This window comes from Antennarius striatus, chromosome 5, assembly GCF_040054535.1.
Source record: "Antennarius striatus isolate MH-2024 chromosome 5, ASM4005453v1, whole genome shotgun sequence".
Taxonomy (NCBI): Eukaryota; Metazoa; Chordata; class Actinopteri; order Lophiiformes; family Antennariidae; genus Antennarius; species Antennarius striatus.
In genome coordinates this window covers 21,650,852-21,672,572 of record NC_090780.1, presented here as the reverse complement: position 1 = coordinate 21,672,572, position 21,721 = coordinate 21,650,852, and the positions used below count along the sequence as shown (strand labels likewise).

The 21,721-nt window shown below is 40.7% G+C and overlaps 3 protein-coding genes across 3 annotated transcripts; 2 read left to right on the top strand and 1 right to left on the bottom strand.

Moving 5' to 3' along the window:
• The first annotated feature begins 2,013 nt into the window (after window positions 1-2,013).
• On the top strand, window positions 2,014-5,821 carry LOC137594854 (N-acylethanolamine-hydrolyzing acid amidase-like). Its single transcript, XM_068314425.1, has 11 exons — window positions 2,014-2,243; window positions 2,672-2,836; window positions 3,319-3,442; window positions 3,602-3,692; window positions 3,790-3,875; window positions 3,961-4,133; window positions 4,229-4,291; window positions 4,691-4,757; window positions 4,865-4,893; window positions 5,155-5,224; window positions 5,327-5,821. Exons 1-11 carry the CDS (start codon window positions 2,071-2,073, stop codon window positions 5,342-5,344), a joined length of 1,059 nt encoding a protein of 352 aa, XP_068170526.1. The 5' UTR covers window positions 2,014-2,070; the 3' UTR covers window positions 5,345-5,821.
• Window positions 5,822-5,918: 97 nt separating this feature from the next.
• On the bottom strand, window positions 5,919-8,751 carry LOC137594853 (tubulin beta-4B chain-like). Its single transcript, XM_068314424.1, has 4 exons — window positions 8,603-8,751; window positions 7,941-8,049; window positions 7,473-7,583; window positions 5,919-7,366 (listed from the first exon to the last, which is right to left on the bottom strand). Exons 1-4 carry the CDS (start codon window positions 8,657-8,659, stop codon window positions 6,309-6,311), a joined length of 1,335 nt encoding a protein of 444 aa, XP_068170525.1. The 5' UTR covers window positions 8,660-8,751; the 3' UTR covers window positions 5,919-6,308.
• Window positions 8,752-10,838: 2,087 nt separating this feature from the next.
• Window positions 10,839-17,429, top strand: arl8bb (ADP-ribosylation factor-like 8Bb). The gene is made up of 7 exons (XM_068314427.1): window positions 10,839-11,075; window positions 14,270-14,350; window positions 14,478-14,551; window positions 14,649-14,742; window positions 15,276-15,343; window positions 15,558-15,628; window positions 15,729-17,429. Exons 1-7 carry the CDS (start codon window positions 10,953-10,955, stop codon window positions 15,776-15,778), a joined length of 561 nt encoding a protein of 186 aa, XP_068170528.1. The 5' UTR covers window positions 10,839-10,952; the 3' UTR covers window positions 15,779-17,429.
• Window positions 17,430-21,721: the final 4,292 nt, after the last annotated feature.

The following is a 21,721-nucleotide window of genomic DNA, read 5'->3' as shown; positions in this document are numbered from 1 at the left end:
CACTGTGTGCTGGAGTGGCAGGAGGCGGGGCCAAGCATATGGGCGGAGCCTCGTCTCCACACCTCTGCCTCATCTCCACACCTGTGCCTCTTCCAGCTGATTAGCCTGAGGCTTTTTAAGCCGGTTCTCCTTCGCTTTTGTGGAACATAGTTTTGCCCCATTGCCCATACCACTAGTTTGTTGGACATCTCAAGTATTCTTGTGTTTCCTAGGTTTTTGCCGACCTGATTTAACTGGGAATGAAAGCTTCTCCACTGGTGTTCTGCTTATGGGTCCTGACTCCACAGATGACAAGATAATTTAAAATTAAGAAAACAGGTCTTGTTCGTATGTTTGTAGAATCCTGTGATGAACAGCTGACTTGTCAAGGGTCTAAATTCAGCTGGGAAAAACCCAGCCCCTACACAGGATAAGCAGAAAAAGAAAATGAATGGATCTATTTATTTAAATGAGTTTTTTAATCATCTTCAATTCAATCATAGTCTCATCTTGCAGTCTTGAGGGCTTCTGGAGAAAACACCGAATCCCAGTGTTGAAGAGGCAATAAAAACAAGTCACAACACAAAGATTCTGAACTAATATGTTGAACTCAGTCATATTTGCCGCCTTAAATATTTCTTAAGCAAAATAAATATAGATACATACTGTATCTACATAGACAAAGTAATTTAAATTGTTGTATTGCACATGCTAATAGTCAATGGCTGGATTAAAGGGTACATTCTATTTTGGCTAAATCCAAAACAGCCACATTCACACTTCTGTGAGCAAGTCAGGAGGTAATGTGTTTGCATTATTTATCTGTCTGCTTTTATACAGTATGTTTTATACAGTATGTTGTACAGTATGTTGTCAGTAAGTACATATACTGAATAAAACTTTCTCTCACCATAACATGAGCAAAGGTCTGGACATCATCATTATTCTTTCCACACATATAAAGTGATGTTAAATGAAGAGGGGGGAAAAAACACAGCAAAGTCTAAATCTCCCTATTCTGACTGTTTCCATAAACTGCTGATACTTTTAAAAAAATAGCATGTATTTAACAAAAATATTTTGTGCCAAAAGTAACAGCATACACAGTGACATAAAGAATACTTTTTATAGTAATGATATTAATTATGTGAGCATAACTTCCAAACATCTGTAGTTATTATAGCAGGGAGTTGTCTGCATTGTACATTGTTCAGTCTTCCTTCATGGTGTGCTTTTAATTCCTTTTGAACACTACAGTTGGATGAGGACGTGCACAATATTTACTCTGTCATTGTCTCATGATGTCACGAGACATCTTCTTTTCCAAACACATCCAAACAAACTGCTCTGTTTGTTTTTAAACTCCTCAAAGTTTCATTCTTTTAAATACCTTTTCAGATATTTAAACTCATCACTGATGTCACACATTAACAGTAAAAACCACTGACATGCCTCAGTATAGTCTGTGGCTAGTTTGCCTAATCAGGCAAAGTGAATTATTCGGATTATTTGATTCATGTTTCAAATGAATTTGATTTTATTTTATTCATGTTTCTCATGAATCAAAGTATGGATGGTAGGGAAAAAGTCTAGCTGAGATGCAAAACTGGATTGTACTGGATGCATTTGATTACCATGAACTGGGTGAAATGATAAGCTGAAAAATAAATTTCATTTATTTATTTATTTATTTATTTATTTATTTATTTCGTCGATTAGTCATAAAGGTCTGATGATAAACACATGATTCCCATTGATAGGGGTAGGTCTGAAGAATTAAGGAACTGGGTGTTTTTAATGAATGGTGGCTGATATGACCCTTTTTTTTCCACAAAACAATCTGAATTTAAAGTGAGGAATCTAAACATATTTTGTTTTGTTTGCAAAATCAGGGGGGGGGGATCAGAATTCTGACTTGAATCTAAAAATTCCAACAACAAGAGAAAACAAACTATGAAAACAACGTCATTCCTCTTCCGGATTAGCCCGGAAGAAAAAAGCTTTTATTGTGAAAAATAAAACCGGAGCGGAAGTTCCGTTCCTGTTTATAGCTCGGCCGTTCGCAGCACCCTGACCCGATCCGGAACTATCATGATGGTGCGGGTCGCGGCTCTGCTCGTCGGACTCGTAGTGTCGTGCCAGGCGGACTTCGCTCCGCCGACGGTGAACGTCAGCCTGGACGAAGACCCGGAGCTGCGCTGGAAGCCGCTGGCCCAAGTGTTCGACGTGGAGTTCTTGAAAAAAGCCGCCGCAGACATTATAGAGTAAGTTCTGCAGAAGACCTTCAAACACGACTTCATGTTTTTGGACACGATTCAACTCTGACTTACAGGTTTTATTAGTATAAAATCTTCATAACAATTTAATGCTGTTCAAAGAAATACGTCATCATCTAAGTTTCACTTTCTTTATTACACGGGCAAAACTACTGTATTTTTACAGAGCGCTTCATGTAACAAGGATATTTAATTATTTCTTATTAAATAAAAATAATTGTATGACAACGTTAAAAATTTATAGGATACAGAAAAGTTTTTAAAAAAAAGCAAATTAAACCAAATAATAACCAAATAATAAACATGTTATAAATAATCCAATACCTAAAAAGCTGTGTTTAACTATTATGGCAGCCATGATTAACTTAAGCGTTAATAAACGCTTATGATCTTCTGTTCTTCTCTTTTGTTGCCAGCTCTACTGTTCCAAAGTGGGTGCATCAGGCGGTTAAACCTGTTGTAGCCGCCTTAGAAGACTACATCCCCAAACCCTACGCTGGTGAGATCCGTGGCATTGCAGAGCAGTTGGGAGGAAGTGTTTCAGATATCATCATCCTCAACTTTGCCTACGAAATATCAGCGTATGTTTGACTTGATATCTAAAATCACACACTCATTATAGAAAAGTACAAAATGCAAGTGTTTCAGAATGTGTGTGTGTGTGTACGCTCAAGGGGTTCGGGTATCAGCGGTTTCTTCTGCTGTGGTCGATCAGGACTTATCTCTTGGTCCAGCCGGCAGATAGTGTATGTCAATACTGATTCTGTTGAATCATGCATGTTTAAATACTATGAGAACGGTAATTTCTCCCTTGTCTACATAATGCTGGCATAGATACCTTACTTTGTGTAATGGTTAGCATTCATTTGTCTGGTTGGCTGCACTGCCTTCAACATGCCTGTGGTGTGATCCCAGTTTCCTAACCCCACCTGCAGCTTTCAGGTGAAAGCTCCCGCCAACCTCATGCCTTTATTTATCAATGGTTGTCTAAAAGTAGTGAATTTTTTGAAGTATAAAAAGGAAACTCCTCTTTCATGCGCTAACAAACTTTTTCCCCCCCTAGATTTTGCACCAGCATTGTCACTCAGGACAAAAACGGGCGCCTGTACCACGGCAGGAACCTCGATTATCCACATCCTGTTCTGAGAAATCTGACTGTCAACGTAGTTTTCCTCAAGAATGGAAAGGTATGGTCTGGATTCACAGCATGTGAGAACCAAATAACTTTCTTTGAGATGAAAAGAATAATTTACCCAGACTGCAAGTCAGTCTGTACAGCTTTATGGGTTAAAAATGGAAGTCTGTGTTTTATGATGAGGCTAATCGTGTTTATTGAACACGTTCAGGTGGCGTACAGGGGAACATCATTTGCAGGTTATGTTGGCCTGTGGACAGGCCAAAGTCCAAACAAGTTCACTGTTTCTGGCGATCAGCGAGGTGAGATCACGCTTCTTCTCACAACCCCCACCCATACACCCCCCAACCACTGGATTAACAATGTGTTTTTCCATTTATTTTCCTTTATGCTTACCAGGTACTGAACACTGGTGGAACTGGTGGAAGAATGTGATTTCTGCTGTCCTGTTCCGGAGATCCCCCGTCAGCTGGTTGGTGAGGGAGGTGAGAATGATAGAGAAGTCAGCATCATGAGGACAGACATGCATGAGGAAATGAAACCTTAACTAAAGGGCTATGACCCCTGCAGTCGCTGGAGCAAGCGGAGGACTTCCAAGATGCAGTGTTGCGTCTTTCCAAAATTCCCATCATCACTGGAGTGTACTATATTGTTGGCGGGGTGCACCCTGGAGAAGGAGTGGTCATCACCAGAGACCGGACCGGCCCTGTCGATATCTGGCCTCTCGAGCCCATAAAAGGAGGGTAAGAACAATGAAGAGCTCTGAGGAGAGGTTGGATTGCTGCTGTGCACGTTGCATAACTGCACTTTAACACAACATGATGCGTTCCTGCTGTAGATGGTACAGAGTGGAGACAAACTTTGACCACTGGCTTCCTCCCCCTGCTAAGGATCACCGGAGGTGAGTCATCTCACATGACAGCGCTTCTACAATACTGATGTCACAATTTTCTGTGGAACAAGCTGACATCACAATATATTTTTGCAAAAATGGATTGATTGTTTAATTTATAAATTTGAATATTTAGCAGGATTTAGTGGAGAAGAGATTAATTGTGCTTTTGCAGAGGCAAGAGTTCTCTTTTCAGTTCCCTTGTATTTACAAAATAATAACTTTAAAAAGACAGTCTGTCACTTATCTTGTCAATCAGCCATGTAAAAAAGAGAACCTCATCAAAAACATTCATAATATAATATTTCAGAGTGAATTTGCTTTATTTTGTGTCACTGCAGTGTCAATCCTGAACTGATGAATGATGCAGCCTTATATTCACACAGTTGTTTTGCATTCATTTTTTAGAGAAGCAGCCAACAAGGCGCTAAATGCTACGGGCCAAGATCACATAAACATGGAGACACTTTATCAGGTGAATAAAGAGATTAAAATATCCGCTTCTGGAGCTCCATACTGAGATAAGCTATATTTACTGCGTACTTTGTGAGTCAGTGTCTAACAATTTTCCTCTCCCTCCAGGTTTTGTCGCTGCATCCAGTCTGCAATAGGTGAGGACAATGCCGTCTTGTGTTATGCTCCCCGTTTGTGTTTCATAGAATCACATGACCGTTCATGTTGCTCAGATGGGGCAATTGTGTGGATGCCAGCGTCTGCTCCCTTTGCCCCACCTAACCAATAACATCAATAGCCCTGTGTTTAATGACATACATGAGCTCAGACACACATGTAGACTTTTCTCTTACATCTTTTGCATAACATGTTTGAAAAGCTTTTAAATGACATTCCATCCACTGCTTATAATTTCCCAGACTTACTGTTTATACAACAACAATGAGTGCAGCAACCCCAGAGGAGTACAAGACACTCGTCAGGCCGATGGTGATTATTTTGCATCTTAAATGCATTTATTTATTCTCTCATTTACCATCATTCTGTCTGGAAACGAGACCCTCTTATCTCTCTATTTCAATTCCTTCCCAGGATTGCCAACAAAACTAACGAGGAGTCAACTGCTGGAAAATAGATTCAAGCATTTTTTTAAATGTTTTGTCTCTGGTGCTCATCTTGTGATTTTTTTTTCATGCAGTTCATTGATCAGGCTTGGTAAAATTCTAGTTATTAAGAAAATGGGGCGCCATGACAAGCAGAGCTTGATGAGTATCGGTAGAGTTGTGGTCCAGTTCAGGAATCAGGAAAGTGCAGAATTAGTTTTTAGGAATGCTTTTAAGAATTCTGTCATGAAACCATAACAAAAACTACTTGATCAATATTACAAACAATTACAGCAATATTAATGCTAAGTTTATTTTGTTCAAACCTTCCTGTTCATATGCTCCTTTAAAACCTCACTTGATTTTCTGATTTTAGTGTCTACTTTTAATTTTATTTTAAAGTTCCGTTCTGAATATGTTTCCTTGCCCATATAAGGCACTTTGAATTTGCATTGTGTATGAAATAAACTGCTATACGAATAAACTTGCCTTAAGGAGTTAAGTTACCATTCTGTCTTTAAGAAAAAGAAAAGCATGTCGGGATAAAATAAATTAAGGTCAGTCAATAAAAACACAGGAAAAAAAACCCCCACATTTGAATATGTTTTAATCAACCTCGGGTTTTAAGGCTTCACAGTTAACAAAGATTATTTGTGAACTTCACAATGAATCAACAGATTCAAGAATGCCAATTTTTATCAGTGCATGCATAACAAAAGCATTTCAACCAAAAACTTCCAATAGAACCAGTGAGCAACAACAATGACGACATCTAACACCAGAGAACTCTTCTCACCACGGTGGACCATCCAGTGCTTTCAGAAACATACAGAAACCTTTCAACCAAAAACCAGCCGAACCAGTAAACGACAAACACAACATCTAACACAAAAGAACTCTCGCTCAACGTGATGGACCATCCGTTTTATCAAGGAAGGAGATGAAGGGTGGGATTTAGGTTATATTGGACTTTAAGCGACTTCTTCCTCTCCCTCTTCCTCGAACTCGCCCTCCTCGGCGGTGGCGTCCTGGTACTGCTGGTACTCGGACACCAGGTCGTTCATGTTGCTCTCGGCCTCGGTGAACTCCATCTCATCCATGCCCTCTCCGGTGTACCAGTGCAAGAAGGCCTTACGGCGGAACATGGCGGTGAACTGCTCCGAGATACGTTTGAACAGCTCCTGGATGGCGGTGCTGTTACCGATGAAAGTGGCGGCCATCTTCAGGCCGCGGGGCGGGATGTCGCAGACGGCCGTCTTCACGTTGTTGGGGATCCACTCCACGAAGTAGCTGCTGTTCTTGTTCTGCACGTTCAGCATCTGCTCATCCACCTCCTTCATGGACATGCGGCCCCTGAACACGGCGGCCACAGTGAGGTAGCGGCCGTGACGCGGGTCGCAGGCGGCCATCATGTTTTTGGCGTCGAACATCTGCTGGGTGAGCTCGGGCACCGATAGGGCGCGGTACTGCTGGCTCCCCCTGCTGGTGAGGGGAGCAAAGCCAGGCATGAAGAAATGCAGACGAGGGAAGGGAACCATGTTGACCGCTAGCTTACGCAGGTCGGCATTGAGCTGGCCGGGGAATCGCAGACAGGTGGTCACGCCGCTCATGGTGGCGGACACCAAATGGTTGAGATCGCCGTAGGTGGGGGTGGTGAGTTTGAGCGTGCGGAAGCAGATGTCGTAAAGGGCTTCGTTGTCGATGCAGTAGGTCTCGTCTGTGTTCTCCACCAGCTGGTGGACGGACAGGGTGGCGTTGTAGGGCTCTACCACCGTGTCGGACACCTTGGGGGACGGCACCACGCTGAAGGTGTTCATGATGCGGTCGGGGTACTCCTCGCGGATCTTGCTGATGAGCAGGGTGCCCATTCCAGACCCGGTGCCGCCGCCGAGGGAATGAGTGAGCTGGAAGCCCTGCAGGCAATCGCAGCTCTCAGCCTCCTTCCGCACCACGTCCAGGACGGAGTCCACCAGCTCGGCCCCCTCGGTGTAGTGGCCCTTGGCCCAGTTGTTTCCAGCTCCGCTCTGACCTGTGGTCAGGAATGTTAGGTCATTCATTAGGAAATAATGAAATAATCTCACAAAAGAGAATTCAGATGCCGGCACGTGTATGTTCACTTGATTCAAACAGCTCACCGAAGACGAAGTTGTCGGGTCTGAAGATCTGCCCAAAGGGTCCAGACCTGACGGAATCCATCGTGCCGGGCTCCAGATCCACCAGGATGGCTCTGGGTACATACTTGCCACCTGAAATGACCACAAAAAAAGGAAAAAAAAAGAAAAAAAAGAATTAAATCTCGTTGAGAAGAGCTGGTCGATCTGCCTTTTAATTAAAATCGTGATAATTTCCATCTGCAGCACAAATAATTATTTTATAAATGACTTCATCCTCCCTACATGTGCTCAACGGACTTGTCTATACAACATGTGTAGCTCTTTACAAATCCAATGTGAGCTTGATGCTACAGCTCTGAGTCTGACTGACAGAACAAAATATTCTGTCCTGGATATCTTGAGTGTCAAAGGGAAAATATGACCATGAAATAAAGCACTGATCTTTATCCAAATGCAGTACATTACAGTATAACTGAATACGGAGCTTACCTGTGGCCTCGTTATAATAGACGCTGATCCTGTCCAGCTGAAGATCGCTGTCTCCATGATAGGTACCAGTTGGGTCGATGCCATGCTCATCACTGATCACCTCCCAGAACTGAGAGAAAAGAAGATGGGGAGATGGACAAAAAGACAAAGCATTTAACATGATAAAAAATTATAACAATAGTAATTTAAAACAGCTCTCATCTGCTCTAAGGAAGGAGTTTGTGAAATTGCAAGATGCAAATAATCTTATGACCTAAAACACTCACTGCTTCAAGATACAATGTATAAATACATATACAGTAAGTCCGAATTATAATAATAATTTAGTGAATAAAATTTCTATTTTTATTCATTTTCCCGGAAAGTATGAGATAAAGACAATGTAGGTCAGGAGAGGGGCGTTGCCGCGATGGCGCCAGTTCAGTCGGTCCAGCATCATTGGTACCGTTATTCCGTTATTCGAATCCTAACACCCAAAGAAATCCCTCGATCACCTATTACCTAAAACACTCTGATGTTAATATTCATTAATTTTATCAAAAAATGACAACAGACAGAATCCTTGTCGGATTTGATGGATCTGTTAATCCGGCATCCATCGTGTTTCCAGTTAAATATAAGATGAAAAACCAAAAACAGAGGAAAATAAATGACAATCATACCTTGGCTCCGATCTGGTTCCCGCACTGACCAGCCTGCAGATGCACAATTTCACGCATTTTGGAGATTCAAAGATTTTCTTGCAGAAAAACTGAGCGGCAGAGATTCGTAAAATGGTGGCAACCGTGGCTGAATGTGCTCTGCTTGAAGCCCCGCCCCTCGCAGCGTCGACTGGGTGGGCTCGGTGGTGCAAGGTTACGTCATCGTCATGGCAACCAGAGGCCGGAGGAGAGAGAGGGAGGGACCAGGAATCTGCACGCACTGGAGCATCGACACTTCCGTTCCACCGGGGCACATGACTCAGTAATACTGAGATCAATACTGAGTATTGATCTGATGTTCCTAATGAAATGTCAGTTTGATATTTAAAGATAATAAGAATTGGTCACATGACTCATTTAGATTGATCGTAAAGCATTCCCCCCCTAATACACAATGACAAAGCTTTATTCGAAACAAAATCTCTCTGGTTGAGCGTTTCATATATTGGAAAGAATCAGAATTGAAGTATAATATAACAAGAGGACTAGGACTAATGGGATTTCTGTGTGAGGTTTGAGCAATCAGAGGATTACTGCATTGCTACTGTATTTTAAAATGTATGACGTTCAATAAGCTGTGGATAATAATAGTCGTTGCTGAAATTTTAAGTTGATTTTAACAACCATTTTCAGCTCAACTAAATGACAATCATACCTTGGCTTTGAACAATGTAAAATCAAGTTTGGTTTACGCAGACCTGGGCAAATATGCTGACTCTCAGAGATCAAGATCACCCTTCAGATATTCACTTGTGTTGAATTTTTTTGTTTGTTTCTTTTGCACTGAAACTATATGCAATTCTGCATCTCTAGATTTTTTCAAGTTTTTAAAATTGTGACGTCTCCAGACATTTTGTTAAAACATTAAGACATACAAGTGGAATAGAGAAAGTGACTGGAGAACTTTGTCTATAATCTTTTGTGGATAAAAGAAACTCATTCATTCCTGCTGAGAAGCTGGTGGTGAAGAATGTGATCGTAGCCACGGCAACTGCGAAGTTTAATGTCTTGAATAAGAACACAAAGTAAGCTCAGCACGCAGATGTTATCATAGATTGGGGTTTAATTTATCCGTTTCTATTTTTTAAGTTAACTCATTTGGAACTCTGTGAACTCACACAAAATACAAAGAGCCTCTCAAGATCTCAAACTATTAATTAAAAATTAATGAGACAACCATGATCACTATAGTTTGATTTGAGTGCATAGCATCCACTATTCCACTGCTGTACTCATTGAAGCAATTAATCGTGTCTCTTATTTTGGTACAGAGCAGTAAACCATCTGTCTCTATCCCAAACAGTGCTTCCATTGAACCAGGGAGGGGAAGAGGAACATTTTTTTCAGTTAGAAAGGGTGATTTTAAACATGTTGTTGCTTGATTTCACTGGGAAGTAAAAACCTAAACACTTCCCATTTGTTTGAAGCATATGGTCAAGTGTGGACAGTGAGAGTTGGATTTGGTTTTAATATGCAAACCATAATTTATTTTTCATTCTCTTTGCTAATATACTTGTTTAAAAGTGTGTCTATGAGAGGGGAAGATATGTAACATGCATGAAAGTAAGGAAAATATTTAATGACTAATGTTGCAAAATGCATGATAGTTTTGCGCATCAGCAAAACATATTCCGAAGAAAAATCAATAAAATACAAGGTTTTTTCTAAAAGTTGTCACAACTACAAAGAGCTCCATCCTTCGATATTAACAATGTGCGCTGATTTGCATTTGAATGAATGAAGGACGTTCAAACATAAGTTAATGACTACAATTATATTTCGTTTAGTTTATTATTTTCCTAGTATTAATTGTTTCTGAATGTGAATTTCATGTGAAAGTGATTATTTTGTAATTTTTTTGTGAATAAACTTTTTTAAAAATGAAAATGAAACAAAAGATAACGAAGAAATGGCTTTTATATCAAAAATAATAATGTACAAATTTCTGCTTCTTCTTCTAAAACTAAAAAACAATTAAACAAATCAACACATGATGTTAGTGCTAGGGACCTGTGCCCCAACCTATTCACGTATAAATAGTTTAAAGGAATTATATGAATGTTAAATTCATAAAGCCTTAATAACCTACATCGTGTTTCTTGCCGTGTGTTCTCGTTCACTGTCATACTGGTTCCGGTCATGACGCGCGCTCCCGAGACGTGCCCGCGCCTCGCCTGACTGAGTGGCTGCAGAACTGGAGGATCACATCGCATCACATGACATGACGAAGCAGTTAGCTACTTCCTGTATCGACTGCTAGTCAAATCTCACCCAGACGGCTGCAGCGACTGCGACCTCCGTGCTACCCAAGATGTTGGCTCTCATAAACCGGCTTTTGGACTGGTTCAGGTCCCTCTTTTGGAAAGAAGAGATGGAACTGACATTAGTGGGACTTCAGTACTCCGGAAAAACCACGTTTGTCAACGTGATAGCAGTGAGTAACGTTAGCTAGCACACGAGCACTGTAACTATGGGCCAAGACTAAGAACTGGAAGAAGCTGTGGACAATTTAAAAAAATAAATAAATAAATAAATGTTTAAGCGTCACGGACTTTGAAAGGCTTTGTTTTTACTCGACATCACAGTTTGACCGGGTATCGCCGGTGTCCGTGAACCGGTGCGGCTGCTGCGGTGCCAACACCGAGCAAATTGCCAACACTGGTTAATGTTGTTTCTCTAATGACGAAATCATCGGACTTGCGAAAGCGGTCATGTGAACGCACGTCTTTGTCATAGCAGCTAGCGTATCAGAAGGAGGAATATGATATGTTGTCAACATGAGCTACTAGTTTGTAAACAGTCTGCGTCATCCTGAAAAAGACGAGGCCTGGATCCACGGTGGCCATAGAATATTTCTATAATTTAACAATATACCCCTGCATTGAATGATCTCGTATTAATGGCTTCTGTTTAGTCTATTTCCCTTTTGTTGTTGGATCTAGATCAATAAACACCTTCCCAGGTAGATACTGTTTAAACTCGTTTTAGTTTTGTCTAGGTGTATCCACTATCACGTAGGCTCCCCCCAGGTCTGCGCACACATTCCTGCCCGGCTCTGTTGTGGTCATGTCATGTGATGAGTAATGAGGCTGGAACAAAGCGGCTTTCCTCCCTCACACAGCCTTTTTTAGGTCACTTAAACTGGGCACATTTCCTGCACAAACTTTGCATCAATATTTGAGATCTTTTTATGAAAAAGGTTGAATTTTTGATTCCAAAGCACTGGATTGGTTGTAGGACTCATGATCGGAAATGAACGCATGCTTATTCATAGATGGCATCATGTTAATGTGATTCATGGATTAAAAGGGCAAGTGTTCATCTTGAGGCTTCAAGCATTCCAAAATTACTTACCAACTGAAGAGTTTCTTAATTGATTTTGACAGCCACTGTGACTCCAGATGCATTTTTTATGGCCTCCACCAAAGGGGCATACAGGGTTACCCTGGTCCATCCGAAAGTGGTCTATATCAACTTCTCCTCCTCTCATTGACTTTGAATTTCACATAGGTTTTGAACGAGCCCTAAAGGTGTGTGTGTGTCTTTTAATTAGTTTCCGTATTTCTGCCTTACTTTTACATTAATGAACACATTTGAATTTGTGAAGTGTTTGGGGTTTTTTTTTAGCTATTCTGTGACTAATCTACTGATGGAAGTTATGGTCAACCCACATTTCAGAGACATCTTTGTCTGTGGACATAAATTCTCTGGTCCTTATTGTGATGCCCTCTTCAAGGTCAGCAACCATTGAGACACAGTCAGTGATGTCATATAGTCCACACCCTCACAACATGTCATTGTGATCAGTCATCCTTCCTTCTTCAGGGTGGGGGCCAACCTTCTGGTCCACTTTTATTTACCTCCCTTTAAAGCAGTAATAGCTCAAGCTACTTCAGCACCTCTCTGATGGCAGCTGCTGCTGTGGTTGCTCCTGCTGGGCTAATAATAAACTATTCTTTACACAACTAAAGAGATCCGTATAGAAGGGATAACTTCATCACCTACCATTAGGTTATTTATCTTATCACCTGCCCTTGTGTAAGAAATATGTTAGAGTGAGGAATAGGTGATTTATCTCCTCCTCCTGAATATAAAAGTGCTCCCAGACGGAAAAGCAAATTATCCATTTACAGCAAATTTTGCTGAATTTAAACGTCCAGTTTTCTCTGTCAGATATAATGTAATTGAGCAGTTAATGTTTCCTCCAACATATAACATTTTATGCTCTGAACTATGGACAACTCCACAAGATTATGGTTACAGATATTAGTTTTTCTTAGGGGTGTGGTGCATGTATCCACTGACAGCAATCTTTTTGTGACCATCATGTGCTTCGTGCAATGCGACACAATCACAGAAATGATCGGGTTTATGATTAAGTCCTCCAAGGAAGATGTGTTTTCATTACAGGTTGCCGTGTTGCAGAATAAAGTAAATGGTTTTCAGTTGTTTTTTGGAGAAGTGGTTCTTGTAAGGAGGAAGAGGTGATTCAATTTTGGGTTCAAGCCAAAACAACACGTGGATTTTGGAAATTAGATTGCTTTCAGATGATCATAATTTTAAAAAAAACACCCAAGAACCACAAGCATGCAGATGAGCTACCCAGAGGTAGTTCCAAGCAGTTTGTGTCAAAATTCTTTAGCTGTGAAAAAGAAGCTCCTCTCATGCAGGTAAAGAAGACAAATATGGAGTTCCTGCAATAGTTACACATGGTGTGTGAGGCTTGTTTAAGGTCTTGTCATAGTCTTTGAAACTCAGCTGGTGAGATCTTATCGTGTACATCAGGGGTGTCAAACTCATTTTCACCGAGGGTCACATCAGCATAAGCCAAAATGAAACAACTCTATTACTTATGTGTTTGATGTTAATTCAGAAATTATGTTTAACACTTGCTTTATGTGTTCAAAATATTTACATCAATAATGTGTTAACAGGGCTCGAAATTGCGCCCATTTTGGTCGTGTATGCGCCCAAATTTTTATCAGTGCGACTATTGGATATATTTGGGAGCACCAGTGCGACTAGGGAAAAAAAATCTGGTTCGCCTTTTTTTGTGAGACCCCGGTCCTGCCAGGAAACAATGAGAGCGCAACTGCGGCTGCTCTACTGGGTGAGGGAGAGAGGCGCGCGGAACAGAGATGGACGGAATGGTCTCTATCTGCCTTGCTGCCTTGCTTTTGGGTAGGTGCTCCTAAAGTCTTTGCTGGTGCTACTAACTTCTAAATTTGGGAGCATCAGTGCTACCAAGAAAAAAAGTTAATTTCGAGCCCTGGTTAACATTTTGAAAGCTGCTTAAAAGAAGGAAGTGAATTTCACCACATGTACTAAAAGTTCATTTTCCCTTTGAGGTTAATGGATTGGCTTTATCCCGTGACTCCATTTCAAACTTTACAGTTGCTCAAGTCCTCATGTTTTTGTTCCCACCATATCAGTGACACTTGGAACCTGTGCACAGAAAAGACTTAATTTAAATCAGATTCTACATACATGTAACATTCAGGTATGTTCACAAATGCATATGATGCATAAATAAATACATATAGATCAGATGCACTAATTCCCATCTTTCAGGACCTTTTTGCCAGTTGACATGCTTCTGATGATTCCTGCTTGTTCCGTCTTTTACAGTCAGGCCAGTTCAGTGAAGACATGATTCCCACAGTCGGGTTCAACATGCGCAAAGTCACTAAAGGCAACGTGACAATAAAGGTAAGTAATGCTACAAGTTTCCATCTTGATGCTTTCACTCAAATGAGTTTCACATTAGACCAGCGCTCATACAGTGGTGGTACAGTCTGTGGTGCTGTTGTGATTATATTTAGCTTTTTTGCTTTAGATATGGGACATAGGTGGACAGCCCCGCTTCAGAAGCATGTGGGAGCGCTACTGTAGAGGAGTCAATGCTATTGTGTAAGTTTGAGGTCTCTCCAGATTTGAGCAGGTAGATTCATTCAAACATATGCTTTAGAACCACCTAACTCATGCAGTATTTTTATCCCCTTCACAGTTACATGGTGGATGCAGCAGACAAAGAGAAGATAGAAGCCTCCAGAAATGAACTCCACAACCTTCTAGAAAAACCACAGTTGCAAGGAATTCCTGTAAGCAAACAGTTTTGGTCTTACGCCCATATATTTGTGATAATATAGGCTCAACGTGGTTCTCCAGTTTGATTTCAGAGGGTCTCCCTGATTGTTGTCACGATCAATGAACTCATAATTACTAATCACTGCAGCTAATGAACTGTAGTGACTCAGGCTTGACGACGTAATCTTGAGTCAGTCGTGTCCAAAGTCCGGTCTGCAGGCCAAGCATAGCCTGAGGTTTGATTTTATGCAGCCCGTGCCTTATGTCTAGAAATATGTCATATTTGGCTCCATGGACAGTACACAAATTGAGTATGCAATTCCTTTACTCAACTCATGGAGGCAGCATTGTTCAACATGTAGATCAACTTCCATAAACCTTCAATGAAGTTTGTTCTAACACTTCAACTGGAAAGTTAGGGGGAAAAATACATATATAAATAAATAAAAACTTTATGTAATGAGTGTTGATGTTTTGACTAAATCCCTTCATTTGTATTGTAACAGAGCGGTATTACTGGTACTTTTTTTTTTCTTTTTCACCTCAGGTTTTGGTACTGGGTAACAAACGAGACCTACCCAACGCACTTGACGAGAAACAACTCATTGAAAAAATGTAAGGCGTTCTAGTTATGATGAACTTTTCAGACATCAGAACCTAGTCTAATTCTGTCCAGTTCAGCTAACTAATCTAAAAGAAGTCATGCATATTGTGAAAATCATATTTATAACCATTGTTTGGAATGACGTATTCACTGATCACATGAAATATCCATGGAATGGAGGGACAATCATTCGAACCCCAATTGCATATTGGGTTTATTTTTCAGGAACCTGTCTGCTATTCAAGACCGAGAGATCTGCTGCTACTCTGTCTCCTGCAAAGAGAAAGACAATATAGGTACAGAAGCAATTTACATGATCTATCATCACAAAGTGTTTGACAATATATGGGCCTGTTGAGGTCGTAAAACATCTTACTGTCCCCCCCCTCGGTGCAGATATCACGCTGCAGTGGCTCATCCAGCATTCAAAATCGCGGAGAAGCTGAAAGTGACGCGTCAGCGTCATGGGTCCTCGACAGCCATCCCTTCCACTGCCTGTGTGAAGTAATCCAGCTCTCTCTGCTCACTACCGTCAACACCTGCACCTCCCAGTACACTACCACCAATGTGTAGCCCCCCTACAAACACTACCACCAGCCCAGATACCTGAAGTCTCATTTCAGTACCATACTAGAAGGTGGAATGTCCGTGCCCATCATGCCTTTTCTTCTGTCGTTTGTCGCAGACACAGACATTTGTCTGTGAATCATGAAGGATTTATTCTTTATTTGTCTTTCAAAAAGCTTCTGTTCTCTTCGAAGTGATTCTCTAAGATGTTTCGGTGTACTGTTACCCGGGTACACCTGAATAGAGCTGTAATCCACATGTAAACATGTGTTTATGTCACAAGGGTGTGATTGTACTTAATATGTATTTGCCAAAAAAAAAGTCATAGCTACCTACGCTAATGCCTTCAATTCCCCATGAACTCGTAGTGACGTTGTCTCCATTTTAATTGCTGGTATATGGAAATATCTGTTTTATTCAGTGACTTAAAGTTTACACAAGACCTAAAGAAGAAGTGAAAGTAAGAGAGTGTTTGTCAGGAGGTCGGAGGCAGAATCCGAAGTTAGGTCATCAGAGTTTTAAGTGCCTTCAGTCAGACAGTTATTACCCAATGCAACATGTAATCCGCTGTTATGAATAAACACAGAACGGACGGAGTATAAATCCGCTCATTACTCTGAACACCAACCCATGACAATCTCATTTTTACGTTTTCTGATCACGTAAACACACGATGTCTGAGGAAAAAAGAAAAAATTGATGGGAGGGATGAGAGGCCGAAGGGGAAAATGTTACTTTTTGTTTGGCTGAATGCTGTTAGCCTGTGATGCTGTTACGTAGCCTGAAATCTGGGCCAACTTTTGCTCAGGTTGTTAAAGATTTTTTGTGTTTTTTTTTAAATTGGCACACCCATTCCATATCTGCTTCGTAATCCCTATTTTGTTCGGGATGGATGATCGAAAGCTGGCGTTCGTCATGATGGCTGAACTCACATAGGAGAGTTTAATTGCTCGAGCCTCAAGACACTTGATGTCCTCCATGCCTCGCCACGCCCTGACGTCTTTTTGTCTAAGCCTTAGCAGTCCAAGGTCAACACGTCTCTCGTTGACGGACTCTTCTTTTCAGCGACGAGACAATGATTACTCACACATTAGACCACTCTATATTAATCTGCCTTTTGCTCGGCTGGTGCACTTTGATCATGTTTTCTACGTGTGTGATCGGGATGAGTCATCCTTTTCGGCTACAACTTTGTATGTAGGCATACATCGCCTCTGCATTTCACTAGCATCGCTTCCAAATCCATCGTCTGTGTTATATCACGTTGTTCTGTGTCTGTCGGTGATCGTTGTAATAAATATCGACTGTTGGGACCACAGCAGCAGGGAGGGGCTGTAAAATTTTGGGTGACTGTGGGTGATTTGGGAAACCTGTGTAATAATATATAGCCTATTTGCAATTTGTATGTGCATGTGCTACCATACTCACATTCAATTGCAAACTCTGTAAATAAGAAGTTGGCATTTTTATTCCCTCAAATGCTCCTATCGATGTTATGCATTCTTTCCCTGTGATTGCTAATAAACAATTTTTTTTTAAGATTAAGCGTGGCGTCGTAATTCATCGAGAAGCGCTTTAGTTTGTCACCACCAGGTGGCGCCAGAGGACTGGGAAAAGACACGAATAAGTGACCCAACCTTGAAAGGCGTCATAAAACAAATGCACTAGTTTGACTCAAACCTCTATTTTTTCTGTCTCTCTGGGTTTCTTGGCATAAAAATGACTTTGACAAATAAATGTAACACTGCGTGTAGGGGGTGTCACAAACTGGGGAGCGATAAATCAAGTGGTCTCACAGCTGGAGCTGCGCAGGCCTGAGGTGTTAAAGCAGGAACAACCTAATTAATCTAATTTCTTAAACTCAACATTTCACAAACAGCTGCTGCCATTTATTGTATGCCAGTGCAGTAGTCTGAATGTGTGGACGGATGAAGGTGTTATCCGATGAAGTCCACGGGTCACTGTAGACTATGCCACGGGTGTCCAGATGGGAATTTGACATACGTGTGTGTGTGTGTGGTTTACGATTGCACTGACCGCAAGGGATTAAAAGCTGCCATATGAATTTCTGTGAGGTCACAACGAAGACCTGAAGGCGTGACGCTATTAATGTAATTTCTCTCCATCGCCAATGGACTCATTATGTAATACATGGTTTGCAGCAACCACCTGTCACAACGGCGCTGTATTTTTTTAAGTGTATAAACTTGTCAGTTCAAGCCATGGACGGCCATTCGTCAAGAAAATTACAAGGCATGAAACAGCCGCTCATAACTTTCTGTTTAACCTAAACAACACCGAGTTCACTGATGTCTCTACCGATGAGGTTTTGGATAGAACTGCTGATGCTGATGTAATAAAATAAGAAGAATATAAAGCGCTGTGGATGGTCTGCAGTGTGACAATCCATTGTGGTTGGAATAAGTTCAAAGTTTCAGCTTCCTCTGAATGAATTTTTAACCATCATCACAACACAGTTAATATGTAAAACAAATCTATGTGGCATCCTCTTTATAATGACTGACTTAATGTTATCTACATTGATAAGAATTTCTGTTACACATTTGCAAAATATTTTAAAAATGTTGAGGACATTTGTCTTCTTATACGCATCTTCATCGACATCTTTTTCATCACCTCTGTAATTCATTTTGTCATTATTATGAACATTTTGTTAATTATTTCATCCACTTCCTGCAGTGAAACAATGAGTTCATTAATGATATACAACATTTACACTGCATCCTCACAGAAATGTTCTAAATCCCAGAGTTGCAGACGTGGTTGTAAACTGAAGGTCCTGGTCTGATGCAGCTCCTGTTATTAGTGTGAGATTTTAAGCAGCAAGGAGGGAGTTTGTCTTTCTACAACATTTATATACTATAAACATTTGTATTTAAGACATTACTTTAGTCACAGCACCACATCCTTATCGCAGCAAACGGTGGGTAATTGGTCCCTTAATGTAAAAATTTGTTTCATAAAATTCAAAGGCGTTCGTAAGATGTTAAACTACAGTTTTGGGATTAGAGGTCTGAAGCCCCTGCATTGGCAGACATCTGTGAACACTTCATTTAGGCCCACGTATGGACCGTAATTTGGCACTAATCACTATGTGTGGAATGTCACATTATTCATAAAGAGCCGCATGGTAAATATCAGGACCTTTTACTGTTCTGCACCCTGTAAAAGACAGATGGTGACATGCACACACACCCTGCACTTAGACTATCTTAATAAGGCTCCACAGATGAATACGTTCCTCGGTGAAGCCGGTTTACTTGGTTATTTATTGACCTTTATTAGCACAGATATACTAACAGGGGCCTCTGAAGCAATTTGAGTGGATTTGGTTGGCTTTTAAACAGCTCCTGTTTAAAGCAACTTTTTAAAGTTTCAGTTCGGGCATTTCCAGACGCACAGTGTTTGATACAGCATAATAATATGTGCACACTCTACTGTTTTTATGTTTTATGTATCATCAAGTTTGTCCAAAGCCACCACGAATTTGGGGTGGACTGTGTATGCATTATGGTCCTAGAGAATGACATATCTCAGGAACGCCTCGGGAGTTTTGTTTTATATTTGTACTGATGTCAAAACAAGCTCATCTTTTTTGTGATGGAAAGTTCACCGCATGGACACAGGATGCATTTTTGACTGTAAATCTAAGAATTGATTCACTGCTTTGACCAAATTTTACACATTTCCTTTGATAAAATGGTGAAATGATGACATTTTATATATCAGGACAAAGAGGGCAGATTGTGACCAGTTTTCATATTAGTTTGTATACAGGCTTGATGACGCAAATCTTGCATGACAAAGTTAAACTGTACTTTATATCGTCTGCTGCAGATTGAGCGTCAGATTGAGCATCAGATTAAGTTTTGTACTTGTCAATGTCTTTTTGATGTATGGCATCAGTACAAATGATTTTTGGGGGGGATTAATAATTTACATTCCATCTCGTCCCTTCTCGTCCAATCCCATCCTATTTTGTTATTACCATGCAAATACATGCAAGAGACTTGACATCTTCAAAATGAATGGTGCGGAATGGTAAGTACTTATATTATTTTTACACCTTTAACTTATGTCCTTTGATCTGTTACCATCCCAAAATGTTTTCAATCAATGAAAAGTGAAAAATCCAAAAGCGGTTGAAACGGACTCAAACATAACTGCGTTTCATGTGTTGCACCTGAACTGAGAGGTTTCCGGTGTAGTTTAAGTGGCTGCAGGTTGTAACAGAAGAACACTCACAGGGCGTCAAACCTTGGTTGATGTCAGGTAAAAAATAACTTTCTTGTTCCTTATTTTTTTGTGATTGTGGGCGTTCAGGAAAAGCTGCTGAGACCTTCAAATGCAATAATTCCATTTTCACTCAGTGCAGGCAATCTTTCAGCCCCGTCCTGTTATCCGGCGTCCTCTCAGATAGCCAGCTCTCCTGTGAATGCTTTCATACTCTCACCTCCAAGCCTCGGCTCCAACACTCACTCCTTCTTGGATTCCATTAAAAAGCATAACTTCAGCTCCTGAGGCTCTGATCAAATAAGGTGGCTAATGCATTTTTCCAGCAGTTTGATTTTTTTCCCCCCCAATGTACCTCATATTTACATATAGATTGAGTATTTATCAGTCTGCATTTTAAGGCAGATTCACTGTAGCCCACTTTATTAAACCATGTTGGATTAATGTATATTTAATGAAAAGTTGATGTAGGGAGTGTAATTCTTTCAACAAGAGAGTACACTTGGTGTGTGGGGTGAATAGTAATGCCAGACCAATGAACAACTGGACTTCAGTCTTCTGATGTCTGTGTTGCTTATTTTATAAGTTTATAGCATATTTTGTGCTGCTGCTCTCGGAAGTTGCATGGGACCATTGGCCCAACAGCGTCATATGATTACAAATACGTGTATTTTCATTCTGCTGGAACAACAGATCAACACTGGGATGCCTAGCACACAGCTAAAAGACACAGTTTGTAATCCTGGGAAATACCTTTTGCCCAAAGTTAGAAGACAATATGTCTTGATCTGAAGAAAACTAACCTAACAACCTTTTGACAATGACAAGAATCCAGGAAGGAGCTTCATTCGGTCAGAAAACGGTTCGACCATCAACTGTCCATGAAAACTGACATTTTGCATGGATTGAACAGATAAGATATGTATTAGTGAGTTTTGGAGGTCATTCCTCTCTCCATTTGTTACCTCTCGCCAGTTTAGTCCAAGTTTAGTGGGTAGTGTGTGTTCAGATGCTTATAGTCCCTTAATCTGAGAGGATTTTGTTGTTTCAATGATCATTGTGGAAAATGTCATATTTTACCTTTAAACAATACAAAACCTAAAGTTAGTCGTCTCTGATGTCATCGTCACCAGGCGCCTGCAGGAATCTGCTTCTTTTTGTTTGCATGCAGCATCAGGTATACGAGTGTGTTGTGAGGACTTTACGGGGTCCGCGTGAGTCCTTTATCTTCAAGTCACCACGGATTCAGGTTGACAATAGCTAAAAAAAAATCCCCTGGAGATTGTGAATAGAGAGCCTGATAGGACAAATGGTGGCCTACAAGCTGGAATGTTGAAGAAAAATGATTAACAAGGGGTGAAATAATGTAATGGGAAGAGCACAAGATCAGTTTCAAATGCTGTTTTAGTGTATTTTGGTTGTTTTAATCCCTAAAACTACAGTTTTGTCTTATGCAGGCACTGGGAGGATAATTTACTCTCCATTTTTTCCTCTTCTGAGTGAGGAGTCTTACTAATGCTTCACTTCCACCATCCCTTCAACCCCAAATAAGGCCTCAATCAGATTTT

Bases quoted from the DNA above. Each gene is read 5' to 3' on its own strand.
- LOC137594854 (XM_068314425.1), top strand. From the start codon at position 2,071: ATGATGGTGCGGGTCGCGGCTCTGCTCGTCGGACTCGTAGTGTCGTGC. The intron at 2,244-2,671 runs GTAAGTTCTGCA...TTTTGTTGCCAG, and splicing joins GCCGCCGCAGACATTATAGA to CTCTACTGTTCCAAAGTGGG. The intron at 4,758-4,864 runs GTGAATAAAGAG...CTCTCCCTCCAG, and splicing joins ACATGGAGACACTTTATCAG to GTTTTGTCGCTGCATCCAGT.
- LOC137594853 (XM_068314424.1), bottom strand. From the start codon at position 8,659: ATGCGTGAAATTGTGCATCTGCAGGCTGGTCAGTGCGGGAACCAGATC. The intron at 7,584-7,940 runs GTAAGCTCCGTA...TGGTCATTTCAG, and splicing joins CTATTATAACGAGGCCACAG to GTGGCAAGTATGTACCCAGA. The intron at 7,367-7,472 runs GTGAGCTGTTTG...TCCTGACCACAG, and splicing joins ACCCGACAACTTCGTCTTCG to GTCAGAGCGGAGCTGGAAAC.
- arl8bb (XM_068314427.1), top strand. From the start codon at position 10,953: ATGTTGGCTCTCATAAACCGGCTTTTGGACTGGTTCAGGTCCCTCTTT. The intron at 11,076-14,269 runs GTGAGTAACGTT...CGTCTTTTACAG, and splicing joins CGTTTGTCAACGTGATAGCA to TCAGGCCAGTTCAGTGAAGA. The intron at 14,743-15,275 runs GTAAGCAAACAG...TTTTCACCTCAG, and splicing joins CACAGTTGCAAGGAATTCCT to GTTTTGGTACTGGGTAACAA.